Genomic DNA, 20,460 nt, shown 5'->3' with positions numbered 1-20,460 from the left:
TCTTCCTTCACTAGTCTTGCAGGGTGGTGTTCCTGGCGAGGGCCAGGGCTGCTCCATCACTGCTGGCTTAGCTAAAGCAGTTGTGCACAAAGGCTGCGGGGTCAGACCTGAGCTGCTGCCAAATCTGAGGTCTGTAGGAAAGGAAGGTGTGTAAATATCAATGCCTCACGGGGCACAGCAGGAAATCCAGGCTCCAGTCTGGGTGTGAGTGTCATACAATGCCAAGTGTTTGGAGCAGAGACCAGTCCCCCAAACAAACTCCTGCTTGTGCTTGTCGCAAGAGACAGCACACGAGTGTCTGGGCTGTAAGGGAGAGCTGGACTTTCATGGCAAACACCTGCCTTTGGTCAATGCAGGAATGCAACCCTGGATCTTGCTGCACACTCAGCTAAGTCCTGATGTCCTGGAACAGATGTTTTCTTCGTGTGTCCTATTGCCCTCTGAGTATGCATGCAGTCAAGTAGGTCTCCTGTGCAGTCAGTGGAGTTAAAGCCTTCTCTTCCAGGGATTCCCTGCTCTCTGCATCACCTGTCTCTGCTCCCATACTCCTGAAGTAAGGCTGGGTCCTCCATGACAAGGTAAGTGGGGAATGAACAACCTCTTCCCTTGTGGAAGCTTGCAAGTGGCTGCAGCAGAGCGTTTGTAACCAGGGTGCTCTGTCAGGAGAGTTGCAGTGGGGCAGCCTGCCCAAGTCCAGGGCAGCCTGCAGAACCCCCCTGCTTGCCACAGAGTGACAAAATGTGCCCGTGGGCAAACAAACCCTTGTCCCCAGGCAGAGCTGCCTGGCAGAGCACAAGCACTTGTCCCAGCAGAGGAACCGTGGGCCCTGTGTATGATGGCGGACCCTGGGAACCTAGAATGTAATGGATTTGAGAAATGTAGAGGAATTGAGGGGTTTGGGTTGGATTTTGGTTGGTGGATTTTTTCCCTAAGCAAAGTTTTTAAAAACTGGCGAACCCATGACTTAAAATAGGATTGTTCACTGTAACTTGCTGCTTGAACTCCCTGTGCTTTACACCACCTCCAAGTGCTGAGCGGTCACAGGGTCCAGATACCCGACAGGTCTTGCCAGAGGGAGGCTGGGGCTGCAGGGAGTGAGGTGGGGTCATGCGTGCAGTGGGAACAGCATGTGAGCTTGAGAAGGAGCAAGAGGTATTCACCCTGCTCTCTCACCAGCCCATCAGCTCCCTCATTACTGCCCTCTACAACTACCAGAAAGGAGGTTGTAGTGAGGGGCGGGGGTCAGTCTCTTCTCCCAGGTAACAAGCAACAGCACAAGAGGAAACGGCCTCAAGTTGCACCAGGGGACGATTAGATCAGGTATTAGGTAAAAAATTCTTCATGGAAGTGGTTATCAAGCCCTGGAACAGGCTACCCAGGGAAGTGGTGGAGTCACCCACCATCCCTGGCAGTATTTAAAAGACATGTAGATGTGGCACTTGGGGACACAAGTTTAGTGATGGGCTTGGCAGTGCTGGGTTAATGGTTGCACTTGGGGACCCTAGAGGTCCTTTCCAACCTAAACAATTCTATGATTGTTTGCTACTGCATAACAGCAGCCATGCCCTCCTCCTCCTCCTTCTCATCTCTTTTGCAGCTCATTCCTGAAATCCTTTGCCAGGCCAGAGTGTTCAGGAGGAAGTTGGTGCTTACTGGCAAAACCCAGGTTGTTTTGAGAGCATTTTTACTCAATGAGAGTTGTTTTGGATGCTGATGTTTGTGACCAGCCTTAGGAAAAGGGAATACTGGGTGAATACTCCAGCTGAGAAGTCTTTGGACAATCTCAGTTACACCTCATTCCTCTTTTAAGATTTTTGTCTCATAGCACCAGGCCTAGGAACAGGTTGGTCAGTGGAAGCTGTTTCTGCTGGAGACAACAGATTTGGGGCCCAGACAGCAATAAAAATGGTTTGCATTTGGCTGGAGGCAGAAAAATTACATTGGCAGGTGGGGAAAGGTTTTAACAGGTAAGGAATCAACATAGTGTTTTCAGGAGGCTTTACAGGGAAGGGCTGGCTATGACTGGCTCAGTAATAAACAAAAGGGAGATTCTTTCTTAGGATCAATCCTGCAGCAACTTAAAGAGAGAGGAGCAAATGCAGCTTTTCAGTCTCTTGGAATGCTGGTGGGAGCAGCTGCTTTCCAAATGCTTGTGATGTCAAAGGGTGAGCGAGAGGCCACTGGCTGAGAAGGGTATTTAGGAGAAGGTGCAGTGCGTTCTCAATTCAGGGGCTACATAAAAGCACTGGTTAAATATTTCAGGCTTCTTTCTGCATCTGTATTCAGGGCACTGGTGCTGCTCACGCTCAGTGGTGACGTTGTCACCAGGAGCAGTAGCATCGGGTCCTTGCTGCGCAGCTGCCGCTCGCTCACTGCGATTTGCATCGAGGTAGCGCCACATCCTTCCAGCCACTGCCCCACGGAAAAGGACCAACAGTCCCATGCCCAGCACTGACTGAGGAGCTCCAGGACAGGCAAGGAGTGCAGGTCACCATGAAAGTTCCCCACTGGGGGAAACTGGTTGTGATAAATCTCAACCGGCCAGGCTGTGCGAAGGGTCCAACCAGCTACAGACAAGTGGGCAGCCACAACGGTGAGTGTTTGCAGGAACAGTCACAGCTCTCGGGTCTGTTGGGGATGGTGTGCTGAGCCAGGCAACACATGTGGATACAGGTAAGCAGCCCAGGAAGGAAATGGAACAGGACATCCTTTCCGAGTGCTACATGAAGTATTGGGATGTGGCGCATGGGAAGAGGCCAAGAGAAGTGGTCTGGACTCCAGCCATGAGAGGTGGAGGAAAAGGTGCATGGGGTTGACACAGCGTGTGAGAAAAAAAGAAAAACAAAGGGGAATGAATTCCATGATTGGAGCAGAGAGCCAGAGCTGCCTCTCCTCCATGGGTGTCAGCACACACCCTTCCCATTGGCCCTCGGGGATTTTCTTTCTCATGCAAACAGTGTATGTTGAGATGCTTTTCTTGCTAGTTCTGCTAGTCCAGGGTGGATCCAGGAAGACTGAATTTACTAGTCCAGGTTTACATATTATGTCTAAGAGATTTGGCAGTTTTGGCAGATGTTCAAACCAATTCCTGCCTCTCTGGTGGGGTGGAGGGCAGGCATAGGAAACAACAGCACCTCTTCCAGGCCCAACCCTGACTCAGGAAGGCTTTGTGGTGAGGAGGCTGGTGGGTACCAGGAAGATACCGATTCACCAATCATAAAAACACAGGGAAAGCTGCAAGAATAGGATTTTGGTGGAAGCAGGGAGACAGGACTGGGAGGAGGTAGTTGGTAGTAGTGCAAGTGGACCTTGTTAAAAGCCTTGGGCATGTGAGGACCATACTTGCAGGGTTAATCTCCCCTTCCCACCCCCAAAAAAGAATTTGTGTGAGGGCTGAATTGAGCCCAATGAAGTACCAGGCAGATCCTGTGTGCTTGTGAGACCAGGAACAGAGAGAACAGCAGTGCTAAGAAAGTGGCAAGAACTCTTTTAACAGCACCACATCCAGGTCTATGGCAGCAACTCTTGTGATGGTCATGTTGCTTTTAAGGGAGGCAGGAGAGGTGGGAGGGTGTGGGCTTGGTGTGGTTTTATGTTGACAGAAATGCAGATACCGTACATGTCCAGTGAAAAAGGTGTGTGTACCAGCTTCCAGCTCTCCTACTGAAAGTCCTTTCTGCTGAACTGTAGTTAGCATAATAGGATTTCCTCCTTCCACATCACAAGAGCCATACCAGCAGGGAAGCCCTGAGACAATTTGCATTCATTCATCTACTGCAAAGAGACCGATTTTTCACCATTCTCACAGTGCAGTGACCCCAGAGGCCCGTTTGGTTCAGCCTGTCTCCCCCACCTGCCAGGAGGCAGAAGCCAGCAGAGCAGCACAGCCAGGCTCCCTTTCCATGGGCAGCTGGTGAAAGAAAAGCGGGACAAGCTGAATTTTCCTTGTGTTTCCACTGTATTGGTGCAGCCCTGGAGGCATCTGCTGTGTCTGTTTTGGGTAGGGCTCCTCCCCAGGGTTGTTCTGTCTCCTGCTAGGAGAGGGAATGGTGCATTCTTATGCTGTTGATTTATGATCCAAATTCCCTCTCACTGTGCTCGTTTTCTTTCTCAAAGTATATTCTGCAAAGCTTGAAAAAAAAAAACCCACACATGACAATTGAAAGAAGTTTCTACAGGAAAGTTTCTTGCAGGAATCCTGCTGTGCCTTCAGTTTACATGTTAGGCAATGTCATGTGGAAAAGATGGCTTTACTCTGATGGTGTCCCTTAAATCATAACAGAAGCCAAGACATTTATAGCTCAGCCTGTGCACAGCATCTGGAGTCCCCTGCCCCCTTTGTTGTCATGCGGAGGGCTGCATCCCTACAGAAGAGCAGAGTCCTGAAACCTCCGTCCATTCCCACACCTGTTGGAATACTTAACTTTTTAAAACCATGTCAAATTGTACAATGAGCTACATAGAGAATGTTTATCTCAACAGATCCCTTCAGAAATACAGCAAATGCCTCAATGGATCGGTCTTCGTGTTCTACTGTTCTGCTGCATCGTTTTCCATGTCTCTCCTATTACACTGGATCTTGTGATTCATGTTATCCATCCCCCACCCCCCTTTCAACTAGGCTAAATTTGTCCAAGGTGGCCTGAGGCAACAGAGCCGATCCCTGCACAGCTTTTCCTCCCACACTGTGGAGTGTTTCTTTCTATATTTTTGCATTTGCAACCTTCCCTTTTACTGACTACCTGTGTGTGCCATGAGAATTGTTCCAAATCCACAGTCCCTAATGGGATGACTCTCACAGAATCCTAACCAAAACTTATCACCCATCTCTGACTCCTGCCAGAAGTTGGAATACTTACAGAGGCTGCCTGACCTCACCAGCCCCTTGGTGTCCCTGGTTCAGTGACTTGAAGACCAGTAATGTTTTGGTGCAGCTCTGAGTTTCCTCCCTCCAGCTGTTATTTACAGCCCAGTGTAATACAGGGTATTCTCTCCCCTCCCTGTAATTCCTTTCCCTGTACTCTGCCCCAGCCCAATCCACAAAACAAAAACCTGATGCAAAATTTTTTCAGGAATGCACTAATGAGCCTGAATTTTTGACCAGCCGCTGGTTTGTGTTTTGTAGGAGCAGCACCATGGTCAGGATTAGCTGGAGCCCACCTGAACTTTACAGACCCAGCACAAGGATCCATCACTGAGAAATGATGGAAGCAGGGAGAGATGAGCCAGTTATCCCATTAGCAGTGAGGGCTAATACTGCCGTTTGTTGTGTAAGCTGTGGCTATCAATGAATAAGCATTTTGGGTGTGGTGCCTGCTCCTCCAAAACGTGCATCTGACACTGGTATTGGTGCAAATGTACCTCTCAGGTGCTAAAGCCACAGACCTTGAGAATTTTGACAGGTGAGTGCTGAAGAGCTCAGCGAGCCCTGAGAGCTCTCTGACCAGATGCACCGTGCCTGTCTGCAGCCTGCTGCTTTCTGACATACTCAGCTGGAGCACCCCCGTGCTTGCAAACACGGCAAAGCCAGCATCCTTTCTGTGTGGCCCCCTGGAGCTGGAAAGCCAGAGTGACTAATACTGTTCTAAGAAGACTCTTTCAAGAATTGTTCTCCTTCGGGATGATAAAAAGCAAGAGGTCAGTCCAAAGAGTACTATTTCTGGAAAATACATCAGCCCCTCTATGCCCATGTCATTCAGCTATCACCTAGCCTTAACTGTTAGTACCAGACACTGCCTGCTTGGCAGGAACCACTCTGCTGAGGTCAAAGGCACTTTATGCAAGGACTAATTATGTGAAAAGATGACGCAAAATCTGACCGTTTTCATTCACCTCCAATGCTTTATCAATAGCTGTGCTAATGCAGGAAGCCACTTGGCCCGACACCACTAAGGAAATCAGTGGGACATGCTTGACTGTGTATGGTCTCAACTGAAAATTTCCCACTGATGGAGTATTTTTTCAATGTTATTGATGCAAGGAAGTACCATCAAAAGCCCAGGTGCAGATTTTTATTGGTCTGTGCCAGGAAAACAAACAAAGAGTGCTAACACTGCTTTCTCAGTCAAGCTTCTCTTAATAATCAGAAGAGGAAAATGAGCTCATGAAGTCCAAAGCAAGCTGGGGAGGGAGTGGAGGGAGCTGCCACACCAAAATGTATACAGAGTGGCTCCAGGACAACATTGCTGGCAGGCATCAGGAAGGAAAGCCCAAAGGAGAGAGAGGATTTTCCATTCTGGGTGCTCTGAAAAAGTAGATATAATGTGCTTCCCTCACCTTCAGCATGCTCTGAGCTCAAATCACGGAGGGGAAGAGAAACTCACCTCACGCATCTTCTATCTCTAGGAGGCTGTGGGATCCTTGCTTTCTTTGCACAGAAGTCTATCTAGTTCACGTGCAACTGTGGCAGCTGCCCCTGGTCCAGCAGCTGTCCCACTCGCAGCAGTGCTGGCTGTCCCAGCAGGAGGATCTCCCTCTATCCTGCTGGCAGATGCCTCCCGATGCAGTGCCGGATCTGCCAAAACGCTCTCTGTGCCCCCATGGATGATCTGATGAGCAGCGTAGATGTGTTTTCTTTGGGACTGCCTCACTGCACATAAAAAGAGGTAAGGCTTTTACTTGGAATTGTACAGCAAAGTGTTCTCTGTAGGGGAGAAGGGAGGGATAGTTTTACCAATCCTGCAGCTGTGGAAAAGTCTATCTCAGGAAAAAAATCACGCCCTTCTAACTTTGGCTGAAAGTGTTCTACTGCCACCTAATAGCAGCAACCAACTTTGCATTTCCCTTTGAAGACTAGCCCCCACAGTGGGAAGCACGGCCCAAGTGTTTTCCTTTCCACCTCTGGGCACAACCGCCCAGGATATATTATGCAGCTTTAAAATAACTTCTCCTTCAGTGTCTCCTAATTGCAGCAGGCCTCTGGAAGACTCCAGCTGAAATCTGCCTTCTCCTGTGCTATGATTTGGCTTGCACTGAGAAACTGTTACTGAGTTCAAAGTAAGACTCAAGACACTAAGTCACCCACCTTATCATCTCCCCTCAGCTACTGCAGGATTGGTCCTTACTTTTTTCATCCAAAGTCATTTATATGTGTTTCCAAACCTCCTCCTGGGAAGTAATTACCCAAGTCTAAGTATTCACCCTACAGTTCTCCTCACTGCTCTTCACTGTTCTTTGGTCCCTCTTTCTCTCTTTATTTCAGTCATGGGGATTGAAATACTGCCTGCTTTTAGGGAGAGTGTGGGGAATGTTGCAGGAACAAACTGTGGTTCTCATTGTTCACTTCCCTGTGAAAGTCCAAGACTTGTTTTGGTCTGTTGTAAAGCTGAGCTGTACTTTAACTGTGAATCTGAAGCACTGGTGTTCTGCATGCTGTCATACAGTTCTGCATGCTGTCCCTGTCTCAGTCACTACATGTTACTAACCCACCCTGTTTATGTTTATCCATCTCCCAGGTCCATTTTGTCAACAATGAATGCAACCAGATCTCACTTGCATTTGAACAGCTGACCTTCACCAGCCAGCTCTCAATTCCCAAGAGAGGTTTCTCTACCCAAGGCATTTTGGCTTGAATCATATTTGCTTGAACTGCATCAGGTATACCGGCAATACTCTCCTGGTATTGCTGCAGTCCCTTCCTCCATCCACAGTGAATTCCATCTAAAAGAAAACAGGCTCAAACTGGTGAGTTTGTCCCTTTCAAAGCAAGTTTTTTCATATCGGCACAGCAACTTCTACTTCCAGTGAGGTAGGGTTCAGAAGAGGGGTGTAGAGGAGTATAAGGATGAGCCAATATTGGATAATCTCTGCTTTTACACACCAAAATGTGACAAAAAGAGGAGGAAAAAACTGCCTAACAAGTAGGTAATGGCAAAATAGAGATATTTAAGGGGAAGCTAAAGTGTAGGCAAAGACTGAGCTTGCAGGCCCTCAAATCCTTGTTCTAAAAATGGATTTGCTCTTTTGACAGCCCAGACAACTGTGCTCTCAGATCACTTCCTGATAGTTTCAAAGAAGGTGAATGCTCAAGCATGGGCCAGGTTGCTAAAACAGCTTCCTAATAAATAATTTGGCTCACTGCAGGGAAAGCTTTAAAAGCCACCACAGAAATGCATCTTACAAGATCTAAAGCCATTCTTTGATACTATTTCCTCTGTATTTACATGGAATAGTTGATGATTCTGCTTCCCTGAAAGTATTGCTGTGCAGGAAGTTTACAGCAGGGTGTGTTCATCAGAGTGTACATCTGATAGAATTCAACTGTCTCTTAAGTGTATGGAGTCCCCTCTACCCCATGAAGCAACAGCAGGAGAGAGTATTAGCCAGGTCTCTTCCTGATATTTGATTTCTACTGTCACAAGAATATTGTGACAAATTTCACCTGATCACAGTTAAAGGAACTCTTGTGCTTTATCGCCTATTGCTCTATTCCACCAGAATCCACCTTAATTTTTGTCTGGGTCTAGCTCTGCTTTCCAGGCAAACTGACTGTAGCTCTCACAGATTTTGAAGATTCTTTTTGTCTGTTGCTTGGGAGTGCTTCTGAGGTGCTTTGTTCATTAACTGCTGTTGCATTTAAGCTCAGTACATATTTTGTTCCTTGATGTATGTCCTCTGTGTGTTGAGAATCCTAGCCCATCTCCAGGTCTTCTTTATCTTCTCCTTTCTGAGACAGGCTAACCTGCATGTGTTAGTGCCTCAGCTGCAGGCTTCACTGACTAACATTACATCACCTGCTTCGGAAGGCTGGCAGAAGCAGTGCTAAAGAGAAGGGAGCTGATTTAAGCTCATGCAGAATTGCTGAACAGGTACTGTTGCTGAGGCAAACACATGAATTAGGAAGAAGGAAGTCTGCACAATTCAGAGGCCACAAAATGCATGTTCGGGGTTTGTGTTTTCATTCACAAAGCAACAAAAAAGGCAGTGAAGTAAGTGCCTTTGTTCTCAAGTCAGAGAAGTGCACTGCGGCAAGGACCACGTCAGGCTCTATTGTGATATCATTGCTTTCCGTAGGTCGTACCCACTTGCTATGGGTGACAGGTTTAGTCACGGTCTTCTGAGTGTGCTGGTCAGTGGAAACATCCCAGCTAAGATTTATTCATTATAATTACTGTAAGACACAGGTTTCCAGGGTCTTCCCCTCTGTATTTTGATGCTATTCCATTTTTGTTAAATAGAAGCATCCTTTACAACTGCAAGATTATCTGCTTACCAACCCTAAAACTTTATCTTTGCTTCTAGCTCTCAACCAACTGGGAAGGAGGGGGAAGCACAGGAGTATATAACTCCTATTATAGTGTATAACCCTCCTTCCACATATGGCATATATTTGAGTATCTCGTGTTAAAGATGTCCACAGTTTTCAGAAATTGCCATAAAATAGACAATTCACAGTCATGCCACTTAAAAACTTCTTCCAGTTTGTTTTTGAAGGTGCAATGGGCTGCTTCTTTTCATGCAGTTTTATTGTTGCAGATACCTCAAATTTATAATAGAATAACAGGGGGAAGGGACCTCAAGGATCATCTGTCCCAACCTTTCTTGGCAAAAGCACAGTCCAGATCTTACAGCACGTCTGAATTCTGGTCACCATTTAAAAAGACTAAAGCTTATGAGAAATTGGTGAAAAAAGAGTCAAAGGGCTTAACTTTCTACCTGCATAATGGAAAAAGAGAATCTCAGAGACCTGAGACAACTCTTGGCACCGCATCTTTCACAGAGCTAAAATGAGGAGAGTGAACCAGTTCACAAAGAGAATAAAGCTACTAGACACCTTACCTCTTTCTCTCATAGCACTTTTCGCAGCTTCTGGAATCAGGAAATCATAAACCAGCTCTGCTACAATCTCTTCGGACTGTAGGCGAGTTCGACTACAAAACAGATGCACAATGGTATTAGTATTTTAATCTTCTCTCCAGATCACCTCTGCAAACACAAGACTCCCTTGAAAACATTCTCACTATTTCCAAGGGAGTGCATTGTCCTGGCAGTAATTGTCACCTGGGTCTCTCTTTATCCTACAAATAGGCGACAGTGTGACTATTCCCCTTCACACTGCACTGCCAGTGTGTTCAATACTGCACTGGAAAGCAGGAAGAGGATCACCCTAGACTCCCTATCCTCAAAGGTATCTAGAAGCCCCATTTTCACTGATGACAAACAAAGTTAGACACACAGATACCTCTGAACATTTGTGTCTTTGTCAGTTTAGTCTTTGGCCCATTGCTGAGTTTGCTAAATTCTTCTCTTTTGTGACTCTGCACTTGGCTGGTCCCCATGCTCTTTTCCATGCCAGTGTTTGTTGGGTTTCCAGTTGGCCCAGGGGCTGCATGCATTATCTACGCTTCATTCTCCCCAAGGATTCCAACATTCTGGTTGTATTCATCTAGATACAAAATACACAGCTGCTGTACCATAGGAGAGTCACTGTGTCATTGGGATTTTTATGGCTCAATTCCAAAAAAAGAGCATAGAAACTGAACTGGAGGTTTGGCAAGTCCTAAAAAGTATTCACTGCTGATGCCCCAGCCAAACACAAGACTGTGGTGTTCTCAACAACTTACTTTACTCAAAGTGCCTTGTCAGGCAGCCATCAATATGACTGACCTCCACGGAAATTGGCACTTTCTTAAAGAACAGCCATCCCAGAATGAAAGGCTGTTGTATAGCTGTATCTTTTAGCATCTCTTTCAAATGGATTTTCTGTAGTAGTATAAATAAAGGAAAAGATCGGTATGAATGGGTATTGCTTTAGGCAGTTCCCAGATTCACTTAAAACTCAGTCACAGCCTCCCATTGGCATGGAGAAATCTAAAAAGGGCGATTCACAGATTGCACAAGCGATTTGCAAAGGGAATCTGGCACATGCTGTATGCAAATAAGGCTTTGATGGATTTATATGTGTGCACCAGGTAGTACCAGTGTGGTTCCCATACAGCAGTCACAGTAATGAAGCGACCATGAACAGTACTGCTCTGCCCTTCCCATGTCTTGGATGATACACATAACCACAGATGCAGATGGTCAGGCAGTTTCTAAACTGCTGTGAAGAGCCTCTAATGTGCCATTTAATAACGTACCGACTTTCCAGCTCATAAGCAATGTCATTGATTTCTACAGCCCTTCTCTGAACCTCTTCCCTGGCTTGTTCTTCAGCTGCCCTCTGCATGCTACTCAGGATAATGTCTTCCAAGTAGGTATCAATGGTTCTGTGCTGCACCTTCACCACCTGGAACAAAACACCAAAATATTGTTCCACTGCCTATTGCTGTGCCAGGAATGTAGTGGAAGAAGATTTCCAGAGAAGCACAAACAGTAGACCTAATTTCAGGCAGACTAGCCTGGGATTTGTTTTCAGAGATGTTTTCTGTAAAAATTTATTTCCTAGTAATGTTTTCTGAGAACTAATAGCACAGAAACAAGTGCAGGAAAGAACCAGAGGTGGAAGAAAAACTTATCCGCAGCAGGTTAGTTCTGTGAATGCAATGGCAGTTGCTTCCTCAGTTCTCACGGTCCCCTGAGTAACAACTGCCAAATAATAATCATTGGCATTGACTTCAGTAAATTAATCAGCTTTCATTCAAGCAAACCCTGAAGGAAAGGGTTCCATCAAGCCAGTCAAAAACCAAGATAGAATTATTGGTTTCCTTACGAGAACTGTAGAATAGAGATTCTAGAAATGGGTGTTTTCCTTCTGCTAATCTGAAGGGCATAAGCTTATGGCACTTTGACCCTACCTGCTTCCCACTCAGAAATAGAGAAAAGATAAGAAGACAGGCTAAAATTAAAAAAAAAAATAAACATGATGCCAGACTCTCTTGGTATTAACCACCTCCCACAAAGTTTGAAAATTACTGGTTTAGTCAATTAGACTCCCACTCATGCCTTTCAACCAGGAGAAATATGCTCCATGCAGTCAAGAGCTAGAGAATAGGACTATAGAAGAATTATGGAATATGGTAATTCAGTATTTTTTCTGGATTTCAAGGTTATGTTATCCATTATCATAACTTCAAACTCTTTATTTGCAGTCCATTTGGTGTGTGTGTGGTGGTGGGGGGTGTTGCAAAATCTTTCCAAACCTTTACTTAAAGGCATCCTTCCTGGGAAAGCACCTAATAGTTCTGCTGGGCAGATCAAGTGCTCCCAAAACATTATTTCTAAAGATGATCTAGGTACATCTAGGTACATCTAGGTACAGCTGTTCTCCACAGGTGTTTGTTGTAGAAATTTAGGAACTACCTCCATTCATGACATGTCTAACAGGACTGTCTGTAGCAGTACTCAGATCATCATTTCATGGGTGTGACTCTTAGAAAGAAATCACTCTCTCTTCACTAAGCCTTTAAAACTAGCCATCACCAAAGTCCGAGCTAAAGCAGCTCCCATTCATCTGGACCTCCCCACGAGGAGGCAGCTCCTACAAACTGCCCACAGTCCCACCAGTTTCACGTGCCTGTTTGAAAATCTCATCTTCCTCCTGACGCCGCCTCTCTTCCACCTGACGACGTCCGCTCTCCTCTGCTTCCCGCATCCGCCTCTGCCTCTCAGCCAGCATGACCAAAGCATGGATCTTCCGTTCTTGTTGCAGCCTCACCAGCTCTTTGGACAGAAAATCAAGTATGTTCGCCAGTGTCCTTCCTTCTACCGTGGCCAAGTCCTTTTCCATGGATGACAGCTTTTAAGAGAAAAATGCAAAGAATTGTGTTACAACTCCCAGGAGCATTGTACCAAGTCTCGGGACTACCACAGGCATGTGAAACAGCTTTACAGTACCCACTCAGACCAGCCATGGGAGAACCCTAGGAGTTTGGCATTCTTCATGCATTCTTCATTCTACATGCACTGGCTGGTTTCTGCACAATGCAATGTTCCTGTGTATAGGCTCTGATGGCACAAAGAGGCTAAAAGATGGCAAAATGAGCCAGGGCAGGAATAGCCCTGATACTGTCACACTAGGACAAGCAGCCCTTATGCTTGGATGGGTGAGAGGAGATAAAGCAGTAGACATGCTGTATTCCAGATGTTATGAACCACTTTTGTGGCTGTGAGTATGGCCAGAATAGTTGCTGAGGTGACCTGTTTGTTACTGGGGAACAATCCGCTGCCCAGACCAAGAGAGGGGAGGGAGACAAGTGACAATGAAATTACTTCAGCTGCATACCTCCATCTTTCTGTGCTGAGCTTAGTCAGACCAGAACAGAAAAACAGGATCAAAAGTTGCAAATGAAGCTTCTTTCTACCATGTGGAAAGTAAACCCCAATCTTTATGAGTAGAAGCTTGAGTAGAGCTTTAGGAAACTGGAACTGTGAGTAATACCACACTTCTATTCTCTCCTAAGGGTACAAAATGTTACAGTTCAAAGGCCTCTCAGTGAAATGATACATCTTTGGCTGGACATTATGATGCAATGAAAGTAATTCAACTGGCTGAGATAATAAAGCAACCATGAGTCCCTACAACTTTAGGTACTGTAATATTACTAAAACTGTATAAGTTTCTAACTGCTACAAAATTCCAATTGACAGTAATTATATTAAGTTTGCAGAAGTGCAGATGAGACCTCAAAATTACATGGAATGGAAAATCAGAAAGCCTGTGACAGAGCTGAGACTAGATTCCAGGTGTTCAGCATTGCCATTCACTTCTTGTTCCAAGCACATCCTGTTTTATGGGTATATGTGATTGCACTTCAGAAAGGGATAAGATCTATGGTACATTTATTATCTCCAATATGGACTATGAAGCCATAGCCCTCGGCAGGAGGGAATGTCTGGAACTGGCTGGGATGCTGTGTTTCTGTTGGAATAAACAGGCACTAACAGAATAGACCTAAACAGAAAACTCAAAATGGAGATGAAATATCCCAAACAAATAATAATAAATCAACTTTCTTATACTGCTGTGCCATTTGCTCATGCAGTCTTCCAAAGCAAGTGGGATTGTCAGTGTTGTACACATGTAGAAGAGACAGCACTCAGCCCATGGGTGTTTCAGATGGAGGACTGCAATGCAGTAACTGCACCACCCCACAGGGAGGGATAACATAGAACTAATGCGCTCCTTCCTCTTCACTGCTCCAGATGCCATGTCTAAAACTGGTGTGAAATGGAGAAAAACAACTGAGGAACGTTCTTAGATTTTTGTTATAAACAAATTGGAAAATTTTAACTCCTTATCTTTGACCATTTTATCTGGAGTTTCCATCCTCTTTCTGCAGGAAGCATTTCTTTTTATACTGGAAAGGTCAGAAACCTATAACCTATATAATATATATATATTGACCTATAAAAGGTCAAAAACTAACATCACCAAAACCTATAAAACTGTGAGTCATCAGTGACTTTCTAAAATAGCCACACACATAGAAAACTCCTGCATTTGCATTCCAGAGAGTTTTACAGTTCTGAATGTTTGAAGACCTGAGCATTGGTCTATGTGCCTTCAGAGAAATAGTAAAAATAAAAAGTGAGAGTAGAGGAGGTTAATACCAGCAGAGGGGGATAGTGGCTCTCCCAAAAGGAAATTCTGAATTTAGAGGTCAACATCTTTACCATTTGCTCTCTCTCCCTCTCTGTGAACGTCATTATGGTGCCTGAACTGCTCTCTCCCTCACTCACACCTGGGCCTTCAATAGAACAGGAGCATTGCAAGTTTCTAATGTCTAGAGCTTTTATTTTTCTCTTAATTCCTCAGGAGAAAAATTCAGTCTTCCTGCACCCGAGCTCCCTGTACGTGAGGGAGCATCTGGAAATGCTAAACAGTAAAACACTGTCACCTGTCTCAATTTTTACTGAGATCTGAAGGGAAATTTCATTGCTTTCCACCCAGCAGGAAGCAGTGGACTGGCTTCCTCTCCATCAGGTCAACTAACAGCGGATGCAATTATCATAATATGGAAGCTGCAGGATTGCCTCACAGCTGGTCACTGAAAAAACAGGAGAGTAGTAAAAACTTGCAGGAATGTGAGAGATACTGTATATCTGAGATGCAGTGAACTCTGGACAAAGTCTCTTTATGATCCATTCCAGACCAGCATCTGCCATTTTATTCACTTTGCCCTGGAAGGTTGTGGCCCTGCAAGGAAATAGGATGGGAATTCACATTCCTGGCTCTCACTAGATCCTTCGTAGAGGATTTCTCTGCTCTGCATAACAGTGGCAGGTACAACAACGTGACACCATTGCTGAGGTTCTAGAAGTCTTGAGCCCAGCAGGATTTACAAAGTAAGTTGGATTTGGCTTCCTTTGTGATGTTTTATGCCTGAGGAGTAGCCTGAGAGGGTGCCAAGCTAGAAAAGGATCAGAGAAATGACAGAGCAGTAACAAACACTCAGTAGAACATCTGACAGATGTGAGTGACAAGTATGTATTGTGATGCCAGGTCGCAGTACCAGTCAAATGGATTGAAATGTGGGAAAACTGAGGTTCATCTGACACTGCAGTTTGTTCAAAGCCTTGTAAATGTAAATAATTGCTCTGTCTGCAAACAAAGCAACCACAGCCCGCATAGCAGCTGCGGTCAGGGTGCCTCAGTCTGGTTCTGAGATTCCCCAGAGCAGCGAGAGAGCAATTTTAGCCCCCCAGGCACTCAATGCTTGGCCGGTGCTAGGACAGCATTATTGTTATTGGGGTGCCTTCTGTGCTGTGGATAATAGAAAACATAAAGAAATTAAATGCGAGAGTGTTGGTGGTACTGTAAAAAACAGAGTGCTTGGTCAGGACAGAGTTGTGAATCAACCTTCCCATCTATACAGGCAAACCTTGTGCATTTGTGACTCATGCTGTTGCTGTAGAGCCAGGATCCTTTGCTCCTCTGCCTTCAAGAGCAGCTGCCCATCCTCCTGGAGTGCGTGAGTGGTGCGCAGCTCTTGGATCAGATCCAGTCGCTTCTTCTTCCCTTCAAACATCTTTAAAATAAAGGTAAACAAGTGAGCATATTAAATGGAGAATATATATCAACATGTTTGCCAGCAGAGCACACCCTTTTTCTCCAAGTTGCAAGGTCAGCTGTTTTGAAGGCCTAGTTCTCTCTAACGAATTTGTGGCTGTATTTAGGCAAACACTACAGCTGTCAAGTAAATCTTGCCTAAACCGCCCTGCACAGAAGATGAAAGTTGAGACCTTCTGCTGTGGAATATAGATAATCCCTTACTACTTTTATTTGTTTGTTCATTTGTTTGTTTATTGTTCTCTTTGGCCTTACCCAGAAATCAAACCACTGGAATGTGGAACAACACCACCAATGTCAAGTGAAAAGGGCAATAGCCTTCTGGATACTCTGTTATATCAGTCTCAATGTCAAAGCTTCACAGTGTTTCAACATCTACTATTCTCTGACCTTCATTTTGAGGGAGACCAGCAACAGCTCATAGCAATAAATTGATGGGGAGGTTTCTGAAAGTGCTGCCATCCCTGTTATGGGGTTATGTGGCCCAGTCCTCACTGACAGTGTTTTATTTCCAGTCCCCCTCTCTTCCAACAGCAACAAAAGATCACTCAACCCTGCTCACATCATTCTCCAACTGAGTCATTTATTTCTGATCCAGCAGTATCTGGAAGGAGATTCCTAAAACGATGGGACATTTCATACTGTGAAAGTCAATAGTCCTTCAATGGCATCAAACTCCTTCTCACAGATCACCATAGAATTGGAGAAGACATTCCACCTCAAGCCACTTTCACAACATTACATTGTTTGCTAAAGCTCAGGTCAGCATCCCACATGGGAACGCTTCACAAACATCAAATAATTACTGCAAGAGAGAATATCAATTATACTCCCTCCATGCATAAAAACAAACCTTCTGGACTGGTCTGATCAAAAGTGATAGGCTTGCTTAATATAATGCCCACAAGGCACGGCTACTCAATTTTTACTTAGACTCTGTTCTGCTCCACTGAAAGCAGAATGATGGGTCCCGCACTTGCTGGAAATCACACTGGTATGCTTCAGTTCCTCCTCATCTGTGGTTCAGCTCACCACCACAGGAAACCGGAAAGATGGTATGCAATACAAGCTGCCCTGCTGGGATGTGGGAGGTTCTTGTGCCTGGCATCTTGGCATAATCATGGCAAAATGTGCTCATGGTCCAGATCTAGTCTAGGACTTGCCATTTGAGTAATTCTGCTATGAAGCGTCTAAATAAACAGCTGAGTGTAGGGAACGGCAAGAATGGGGGAACATTCACATACGTGTGTAGGAACCTAGAAGTTCCTGTAAGAAATTTGGGCTGAAGAGCAAAGACTTCAGCCTTGAAGGACTCCAGATAACATACAGGAGGATATGCTGCAGAATTCTCATTACCCCTGATTAGTGCTGTGAAAGAAAGACTGCAAACACCCTTTCAGTCATTCCCACTATCATTGTGAAGACAGACATAAACAGACACAGAATACCATGTTCTGAATAGCCCTCCCTCGGAGCAACTTCTGCAGACAGATCACCGCCAGTTCTGTTTCCTCTTCCTCCTGCCAAAACACAAATATCCACACAATAATTAATTATGTCTTTGGAGACTGAGATTTCTGTAGATTATCCATCTAAATATTAAATAGTCTAACTCATATCCTGCCTGTTCTTGGTTGCTTCTGAACACCATTCTTCTAATTTTTAAGGAAGGAAGGTGAGTCAGAATAACAAGTACTTCCATGTTTTGCAAGGGATGGGGAAGAAAGGCCATACAATTATTCTATTTGAGATTTTAAAGGGTCTTTAGAGATGAGAACCTAGTGACAAGGAGATGTTGATGGAGAAGATTATGCATTAGAAGTACCATTTGTAGCTTGACTGCATCTGAGTTTGCAAAATGAGCACCAGCTACATTAATTTAACAGGTCAAGATACTAAGGGGACAGAATTATTATCAAAGGAGGTTCAAGAGAGATGTTAACCATAAATAAAGGGATTAAATTAAAAGGGAACATACACAACTTTTCTTCTGATATTTGTTCCAGCAGTGACCTTTATTAGAGTAAATGAGTAAATTTAAGACTTAGAAAGTGACAGTTTGGAAGTAAAATTACCTACATTCTCTTGTGATTTGTCTCTTTGAGAACTTTACTGGCCTAGCATGGTGTGATTGATACCAACTTGGAAGAATCATGGAGCATAGTGGAAGAAGGAACGTGACCACGAGAGAAAAAAAAAAGGGGGCTTATTTTAAATAGAGGAAGTACAGAAAGCATAGATGGCAGCATTCTTTCTAGATGAGAGGTCTTCTAGTTTGGAGTTGACGGTAGCAGAAGGAAAGAGTCCATAAGGTGCCTGGGAAAGATAAAAAGAAATCTAAAAATTGGAGGTAAGTTTTTTTTTTAATAAAGAACCTATAAGGTCTGCATTGAAATGTGGTATTTAAGAAGTGTCGGAAAAACATAGAAGAGTGTGGGATGAGAGAAGTGTGGGCTTGAATCTTAGTTATCTGTTTTTTCTTAGGTGTTGAAGACTGAGTTTTCCAAATGCAAAAGGAAGCATTCCTGCCTTTCTACACCAGCACTCAGGAGAAGCAAAACAGAACTAGCCAAAGGACTGCCTTATGATTTGGTATGTTCTTTTTCTCTGGAAAGAAGGGATGATTTTCCAGTCCTAGAGAGCTAAACTGTACCACATCACTTGGCTACAAGTGTGAAATCGCTCCAGGACAGAGTTTTGGAAATGGTGATGGCACATATACTGGTAAGCCAAACTGCTTGCTCTGATTTAAACTAAGATTTGGTTTAAATTTTTGTGAGAAGCATTTTTCTGTACTTCTGCTGTTCAGTGCTGCAAATGATGCCTTAGCAAGTGTAATCATCAGCTTGTCCATCTGCCTGATAATACACCAGCAGGAAAGAATGAAGGGGGATGAAAATCCTATCATACCCTCCAGAAAAAAAAAAAAGGAAAAATAAGGATATAGAAGGATGTAGGAGATGGCTGCAAATTAGAGGGGACTGGAAGAAAGTCAAAAACTAATGAAGGAATTCAGATGTGCTCTGTGAGCTTGTTGTGGCTAGTAAGTCCACTAGAAATGCCTGGGGGAGAGAAGCTGAGGAGGCCTGCAGTAGTGCCTCGATTCTCTCAATTTTTTTTTATATCCCTTGTTGTCCACATCACCTGACTGTCACTCCATCAGTTTCTTTTTGAGATCCCCAACTCCGGTGGGAAGCACTTAGCTGTTGTTACTCGTATATGTGTAGGGCAGGAAGAGAAGCATTAACAACAGAGAAGATTCTTGCTTTCAGTGCTCCTCGCAGCTATCTGGTAAGAGAAACCTCACTTGGATTCAGCAAGGCAGGAGATGTTAGTGCTGCTCTTCAGTGGCTCAAGTGACCTGATTTTATAAGTGGAGTTTCACTGGAGATCTCCATATTTAATGCGTTCACACATAATGATACTTGAAAATAAACCAAATGTTGACAAAATTCATGTAGGTGGAATTAAATTGTATTGGAATTCTTAAAAAAGAAAACCATAAGCTGTAAACACTCTCAAGAATTACTATAACTGGGAGATAAATTTTTCTGATTTCTTTCCATGTTACCTCAAAGTACTTAAAAATCTGCTAAACTGGTAAACCTAAACAGTGCAAATCCACCACTGCAATACAATATCTCATACCTAGGAGTTGGTAAAGCTGTGGAAAGCTCTTCCCAAAGAGATAAGAGATTCTTGTTTCAGTCTTAAAATAGACTGTATAAAACATAAAATATCATACTGCACAAAGGAAGACAGCAGCATGGATGATCCAATAAGACTTACTCTCACTTTCGTGATTGTGTGACTCTCTTAAATTCAAAGTTTAAATGGTAACTGTGTCTGATTCTTAGTACATCATGAAAATGGTGTTAATAAGAAGATAAAGCAACCCAGTGGGGTAACCACCTCTTAAGTACGTTACTTTAAGAAAGGAAAAGAAGTTGCGGCTCCCCTAAAAGTCTTTTTTTTCCTACAGCATATCACAACCCCCATGACACATCATTACTGCTATTTCAATCTCTGCAGGAGAATCATTATCTGTGAACTGGAGCATGCTCATCAAACACTGCATCCTGCATGATGACAAGAGCTTCACTCCAGCAAATTAATGAAGTGCATGCTCAGTGCTAAGCAGCCAAGGTCTCACTGACTTCAATGAGACTAAAGTTAATTGCCTCACTGGATTATGATAGTGTTGTCAGATCAGAAGGTTGGAAGCTACTGAATAACAATAATAATATGATGATGATGATGATGCCTTCTTATTTCTCAAGAACAAGAGAATTACATGTCTATTAATTTATGTCTTTATAAAATAAAGTTTACTTAAGGATTTGGCCAACAGATATTGTAAAATATTTTCAATTCTTTGGCTGCTAGTATCTTTATAAAATAAAGAGAGACTAGGAGAGTCTTAAGAAATAACGATGGTTATTTTTAACATGAATGCACACAAAAAAGATAAAACTCCCTTCTTTCCTTCTCTGGGCATTCCTGTAACAACT

At 44.1% G+C, this 20,460-nt stretch overlaps 1 protein-coding gene and 1 long non-coding RNA gene across 5 annotated transcripts in view; one reads left to right on the top strand and one right to left on the bottom strand.

The window, feature by feature from the left end:
• The first annotated feature begins 2,317 nt into the window (after positions 1–2,317).
• LOC113992716 lies at positions 2,318–20,377 on the top strand. Of its 2 annotated transcripts, XR_005566341.1 has the most exons (7): positions 2,318–2,593; positions 6,346–6,605; positions 7,455–7,683; positions 15,031–15,225; positions 15,756–15,921; positions 18,434–18,673; positions 19,932–20,377. It is a non-coding gene; the product is annotated as an uncharacterized LOC113992716 (long non-coding RNA). The 2 variants fall into 2 exon arrangements; XR_005566342.1 differs by lacking the exons at positions 15,031–15,225; positions 15,756–15,921 and having other exon boundaries at positions 2,325–2,593.
• CFAP91 (cilia and flagella associated protein 91) overlaps positions 5,997–20,460 on the bottom strand; it is a 31,749-nt gene continuing 17,285 nt past the window's right edge. For all 3 annotated transcript variants that reach the window (XM_027730292.2, XM_027730293.2, XM_027730296.2), the window contains 7 exons: positions 17,398–17,469; positions 15,762–15,908; positions 12,455–12,676; positions 11,079–11,227; positions 9,778–9,869; positions 6,324–6,589; positions 5,997–6,244 (listed from right to left, as the gene is read on the bottom strand). In XM_027730292.2, coding sequence (XP_027586093.1) covers positions 6,342–6,589; positions 9,778–9,869; positions 11,079–11,227; positions 12,455–12,676; positions 15,762–15,908; positions 17,398–17,469 — 930 coding nt within the window. In that variant the 3' untranslated portion in view covers positions 5,997–6,244; positions 6,324–6,341. The remainder of the gene's footprint in view (positions 6,245–6,323; positions 6,590–9,777; positions 9,870–11,078; positions 11,228–12,454; positions 12,677–15,761; positions 15,909–17,397; positions 17,470–20,460) is intronic.

This window comes from Pipra filicauda, unplaced genomic scaffold (assembly GCF_003945595.2).
Source record: "Pipra filicauda isolate LSUMZ 115617 unplaced genomic scaffold, ASM394559v2 scaffold69_size3009148_pilon, whole genome shotgun sequence".
Lineage (NCBI taxonomy): Eukaryota > Metazoa > Chordata > Aves > Passeriformes > Pipridae > Pipra > Pipra filicauda.
Note: the sequence above shows the minus strand (reverse complement) of the source record. Positions and strands in the feature narration are given on the sequence as shown.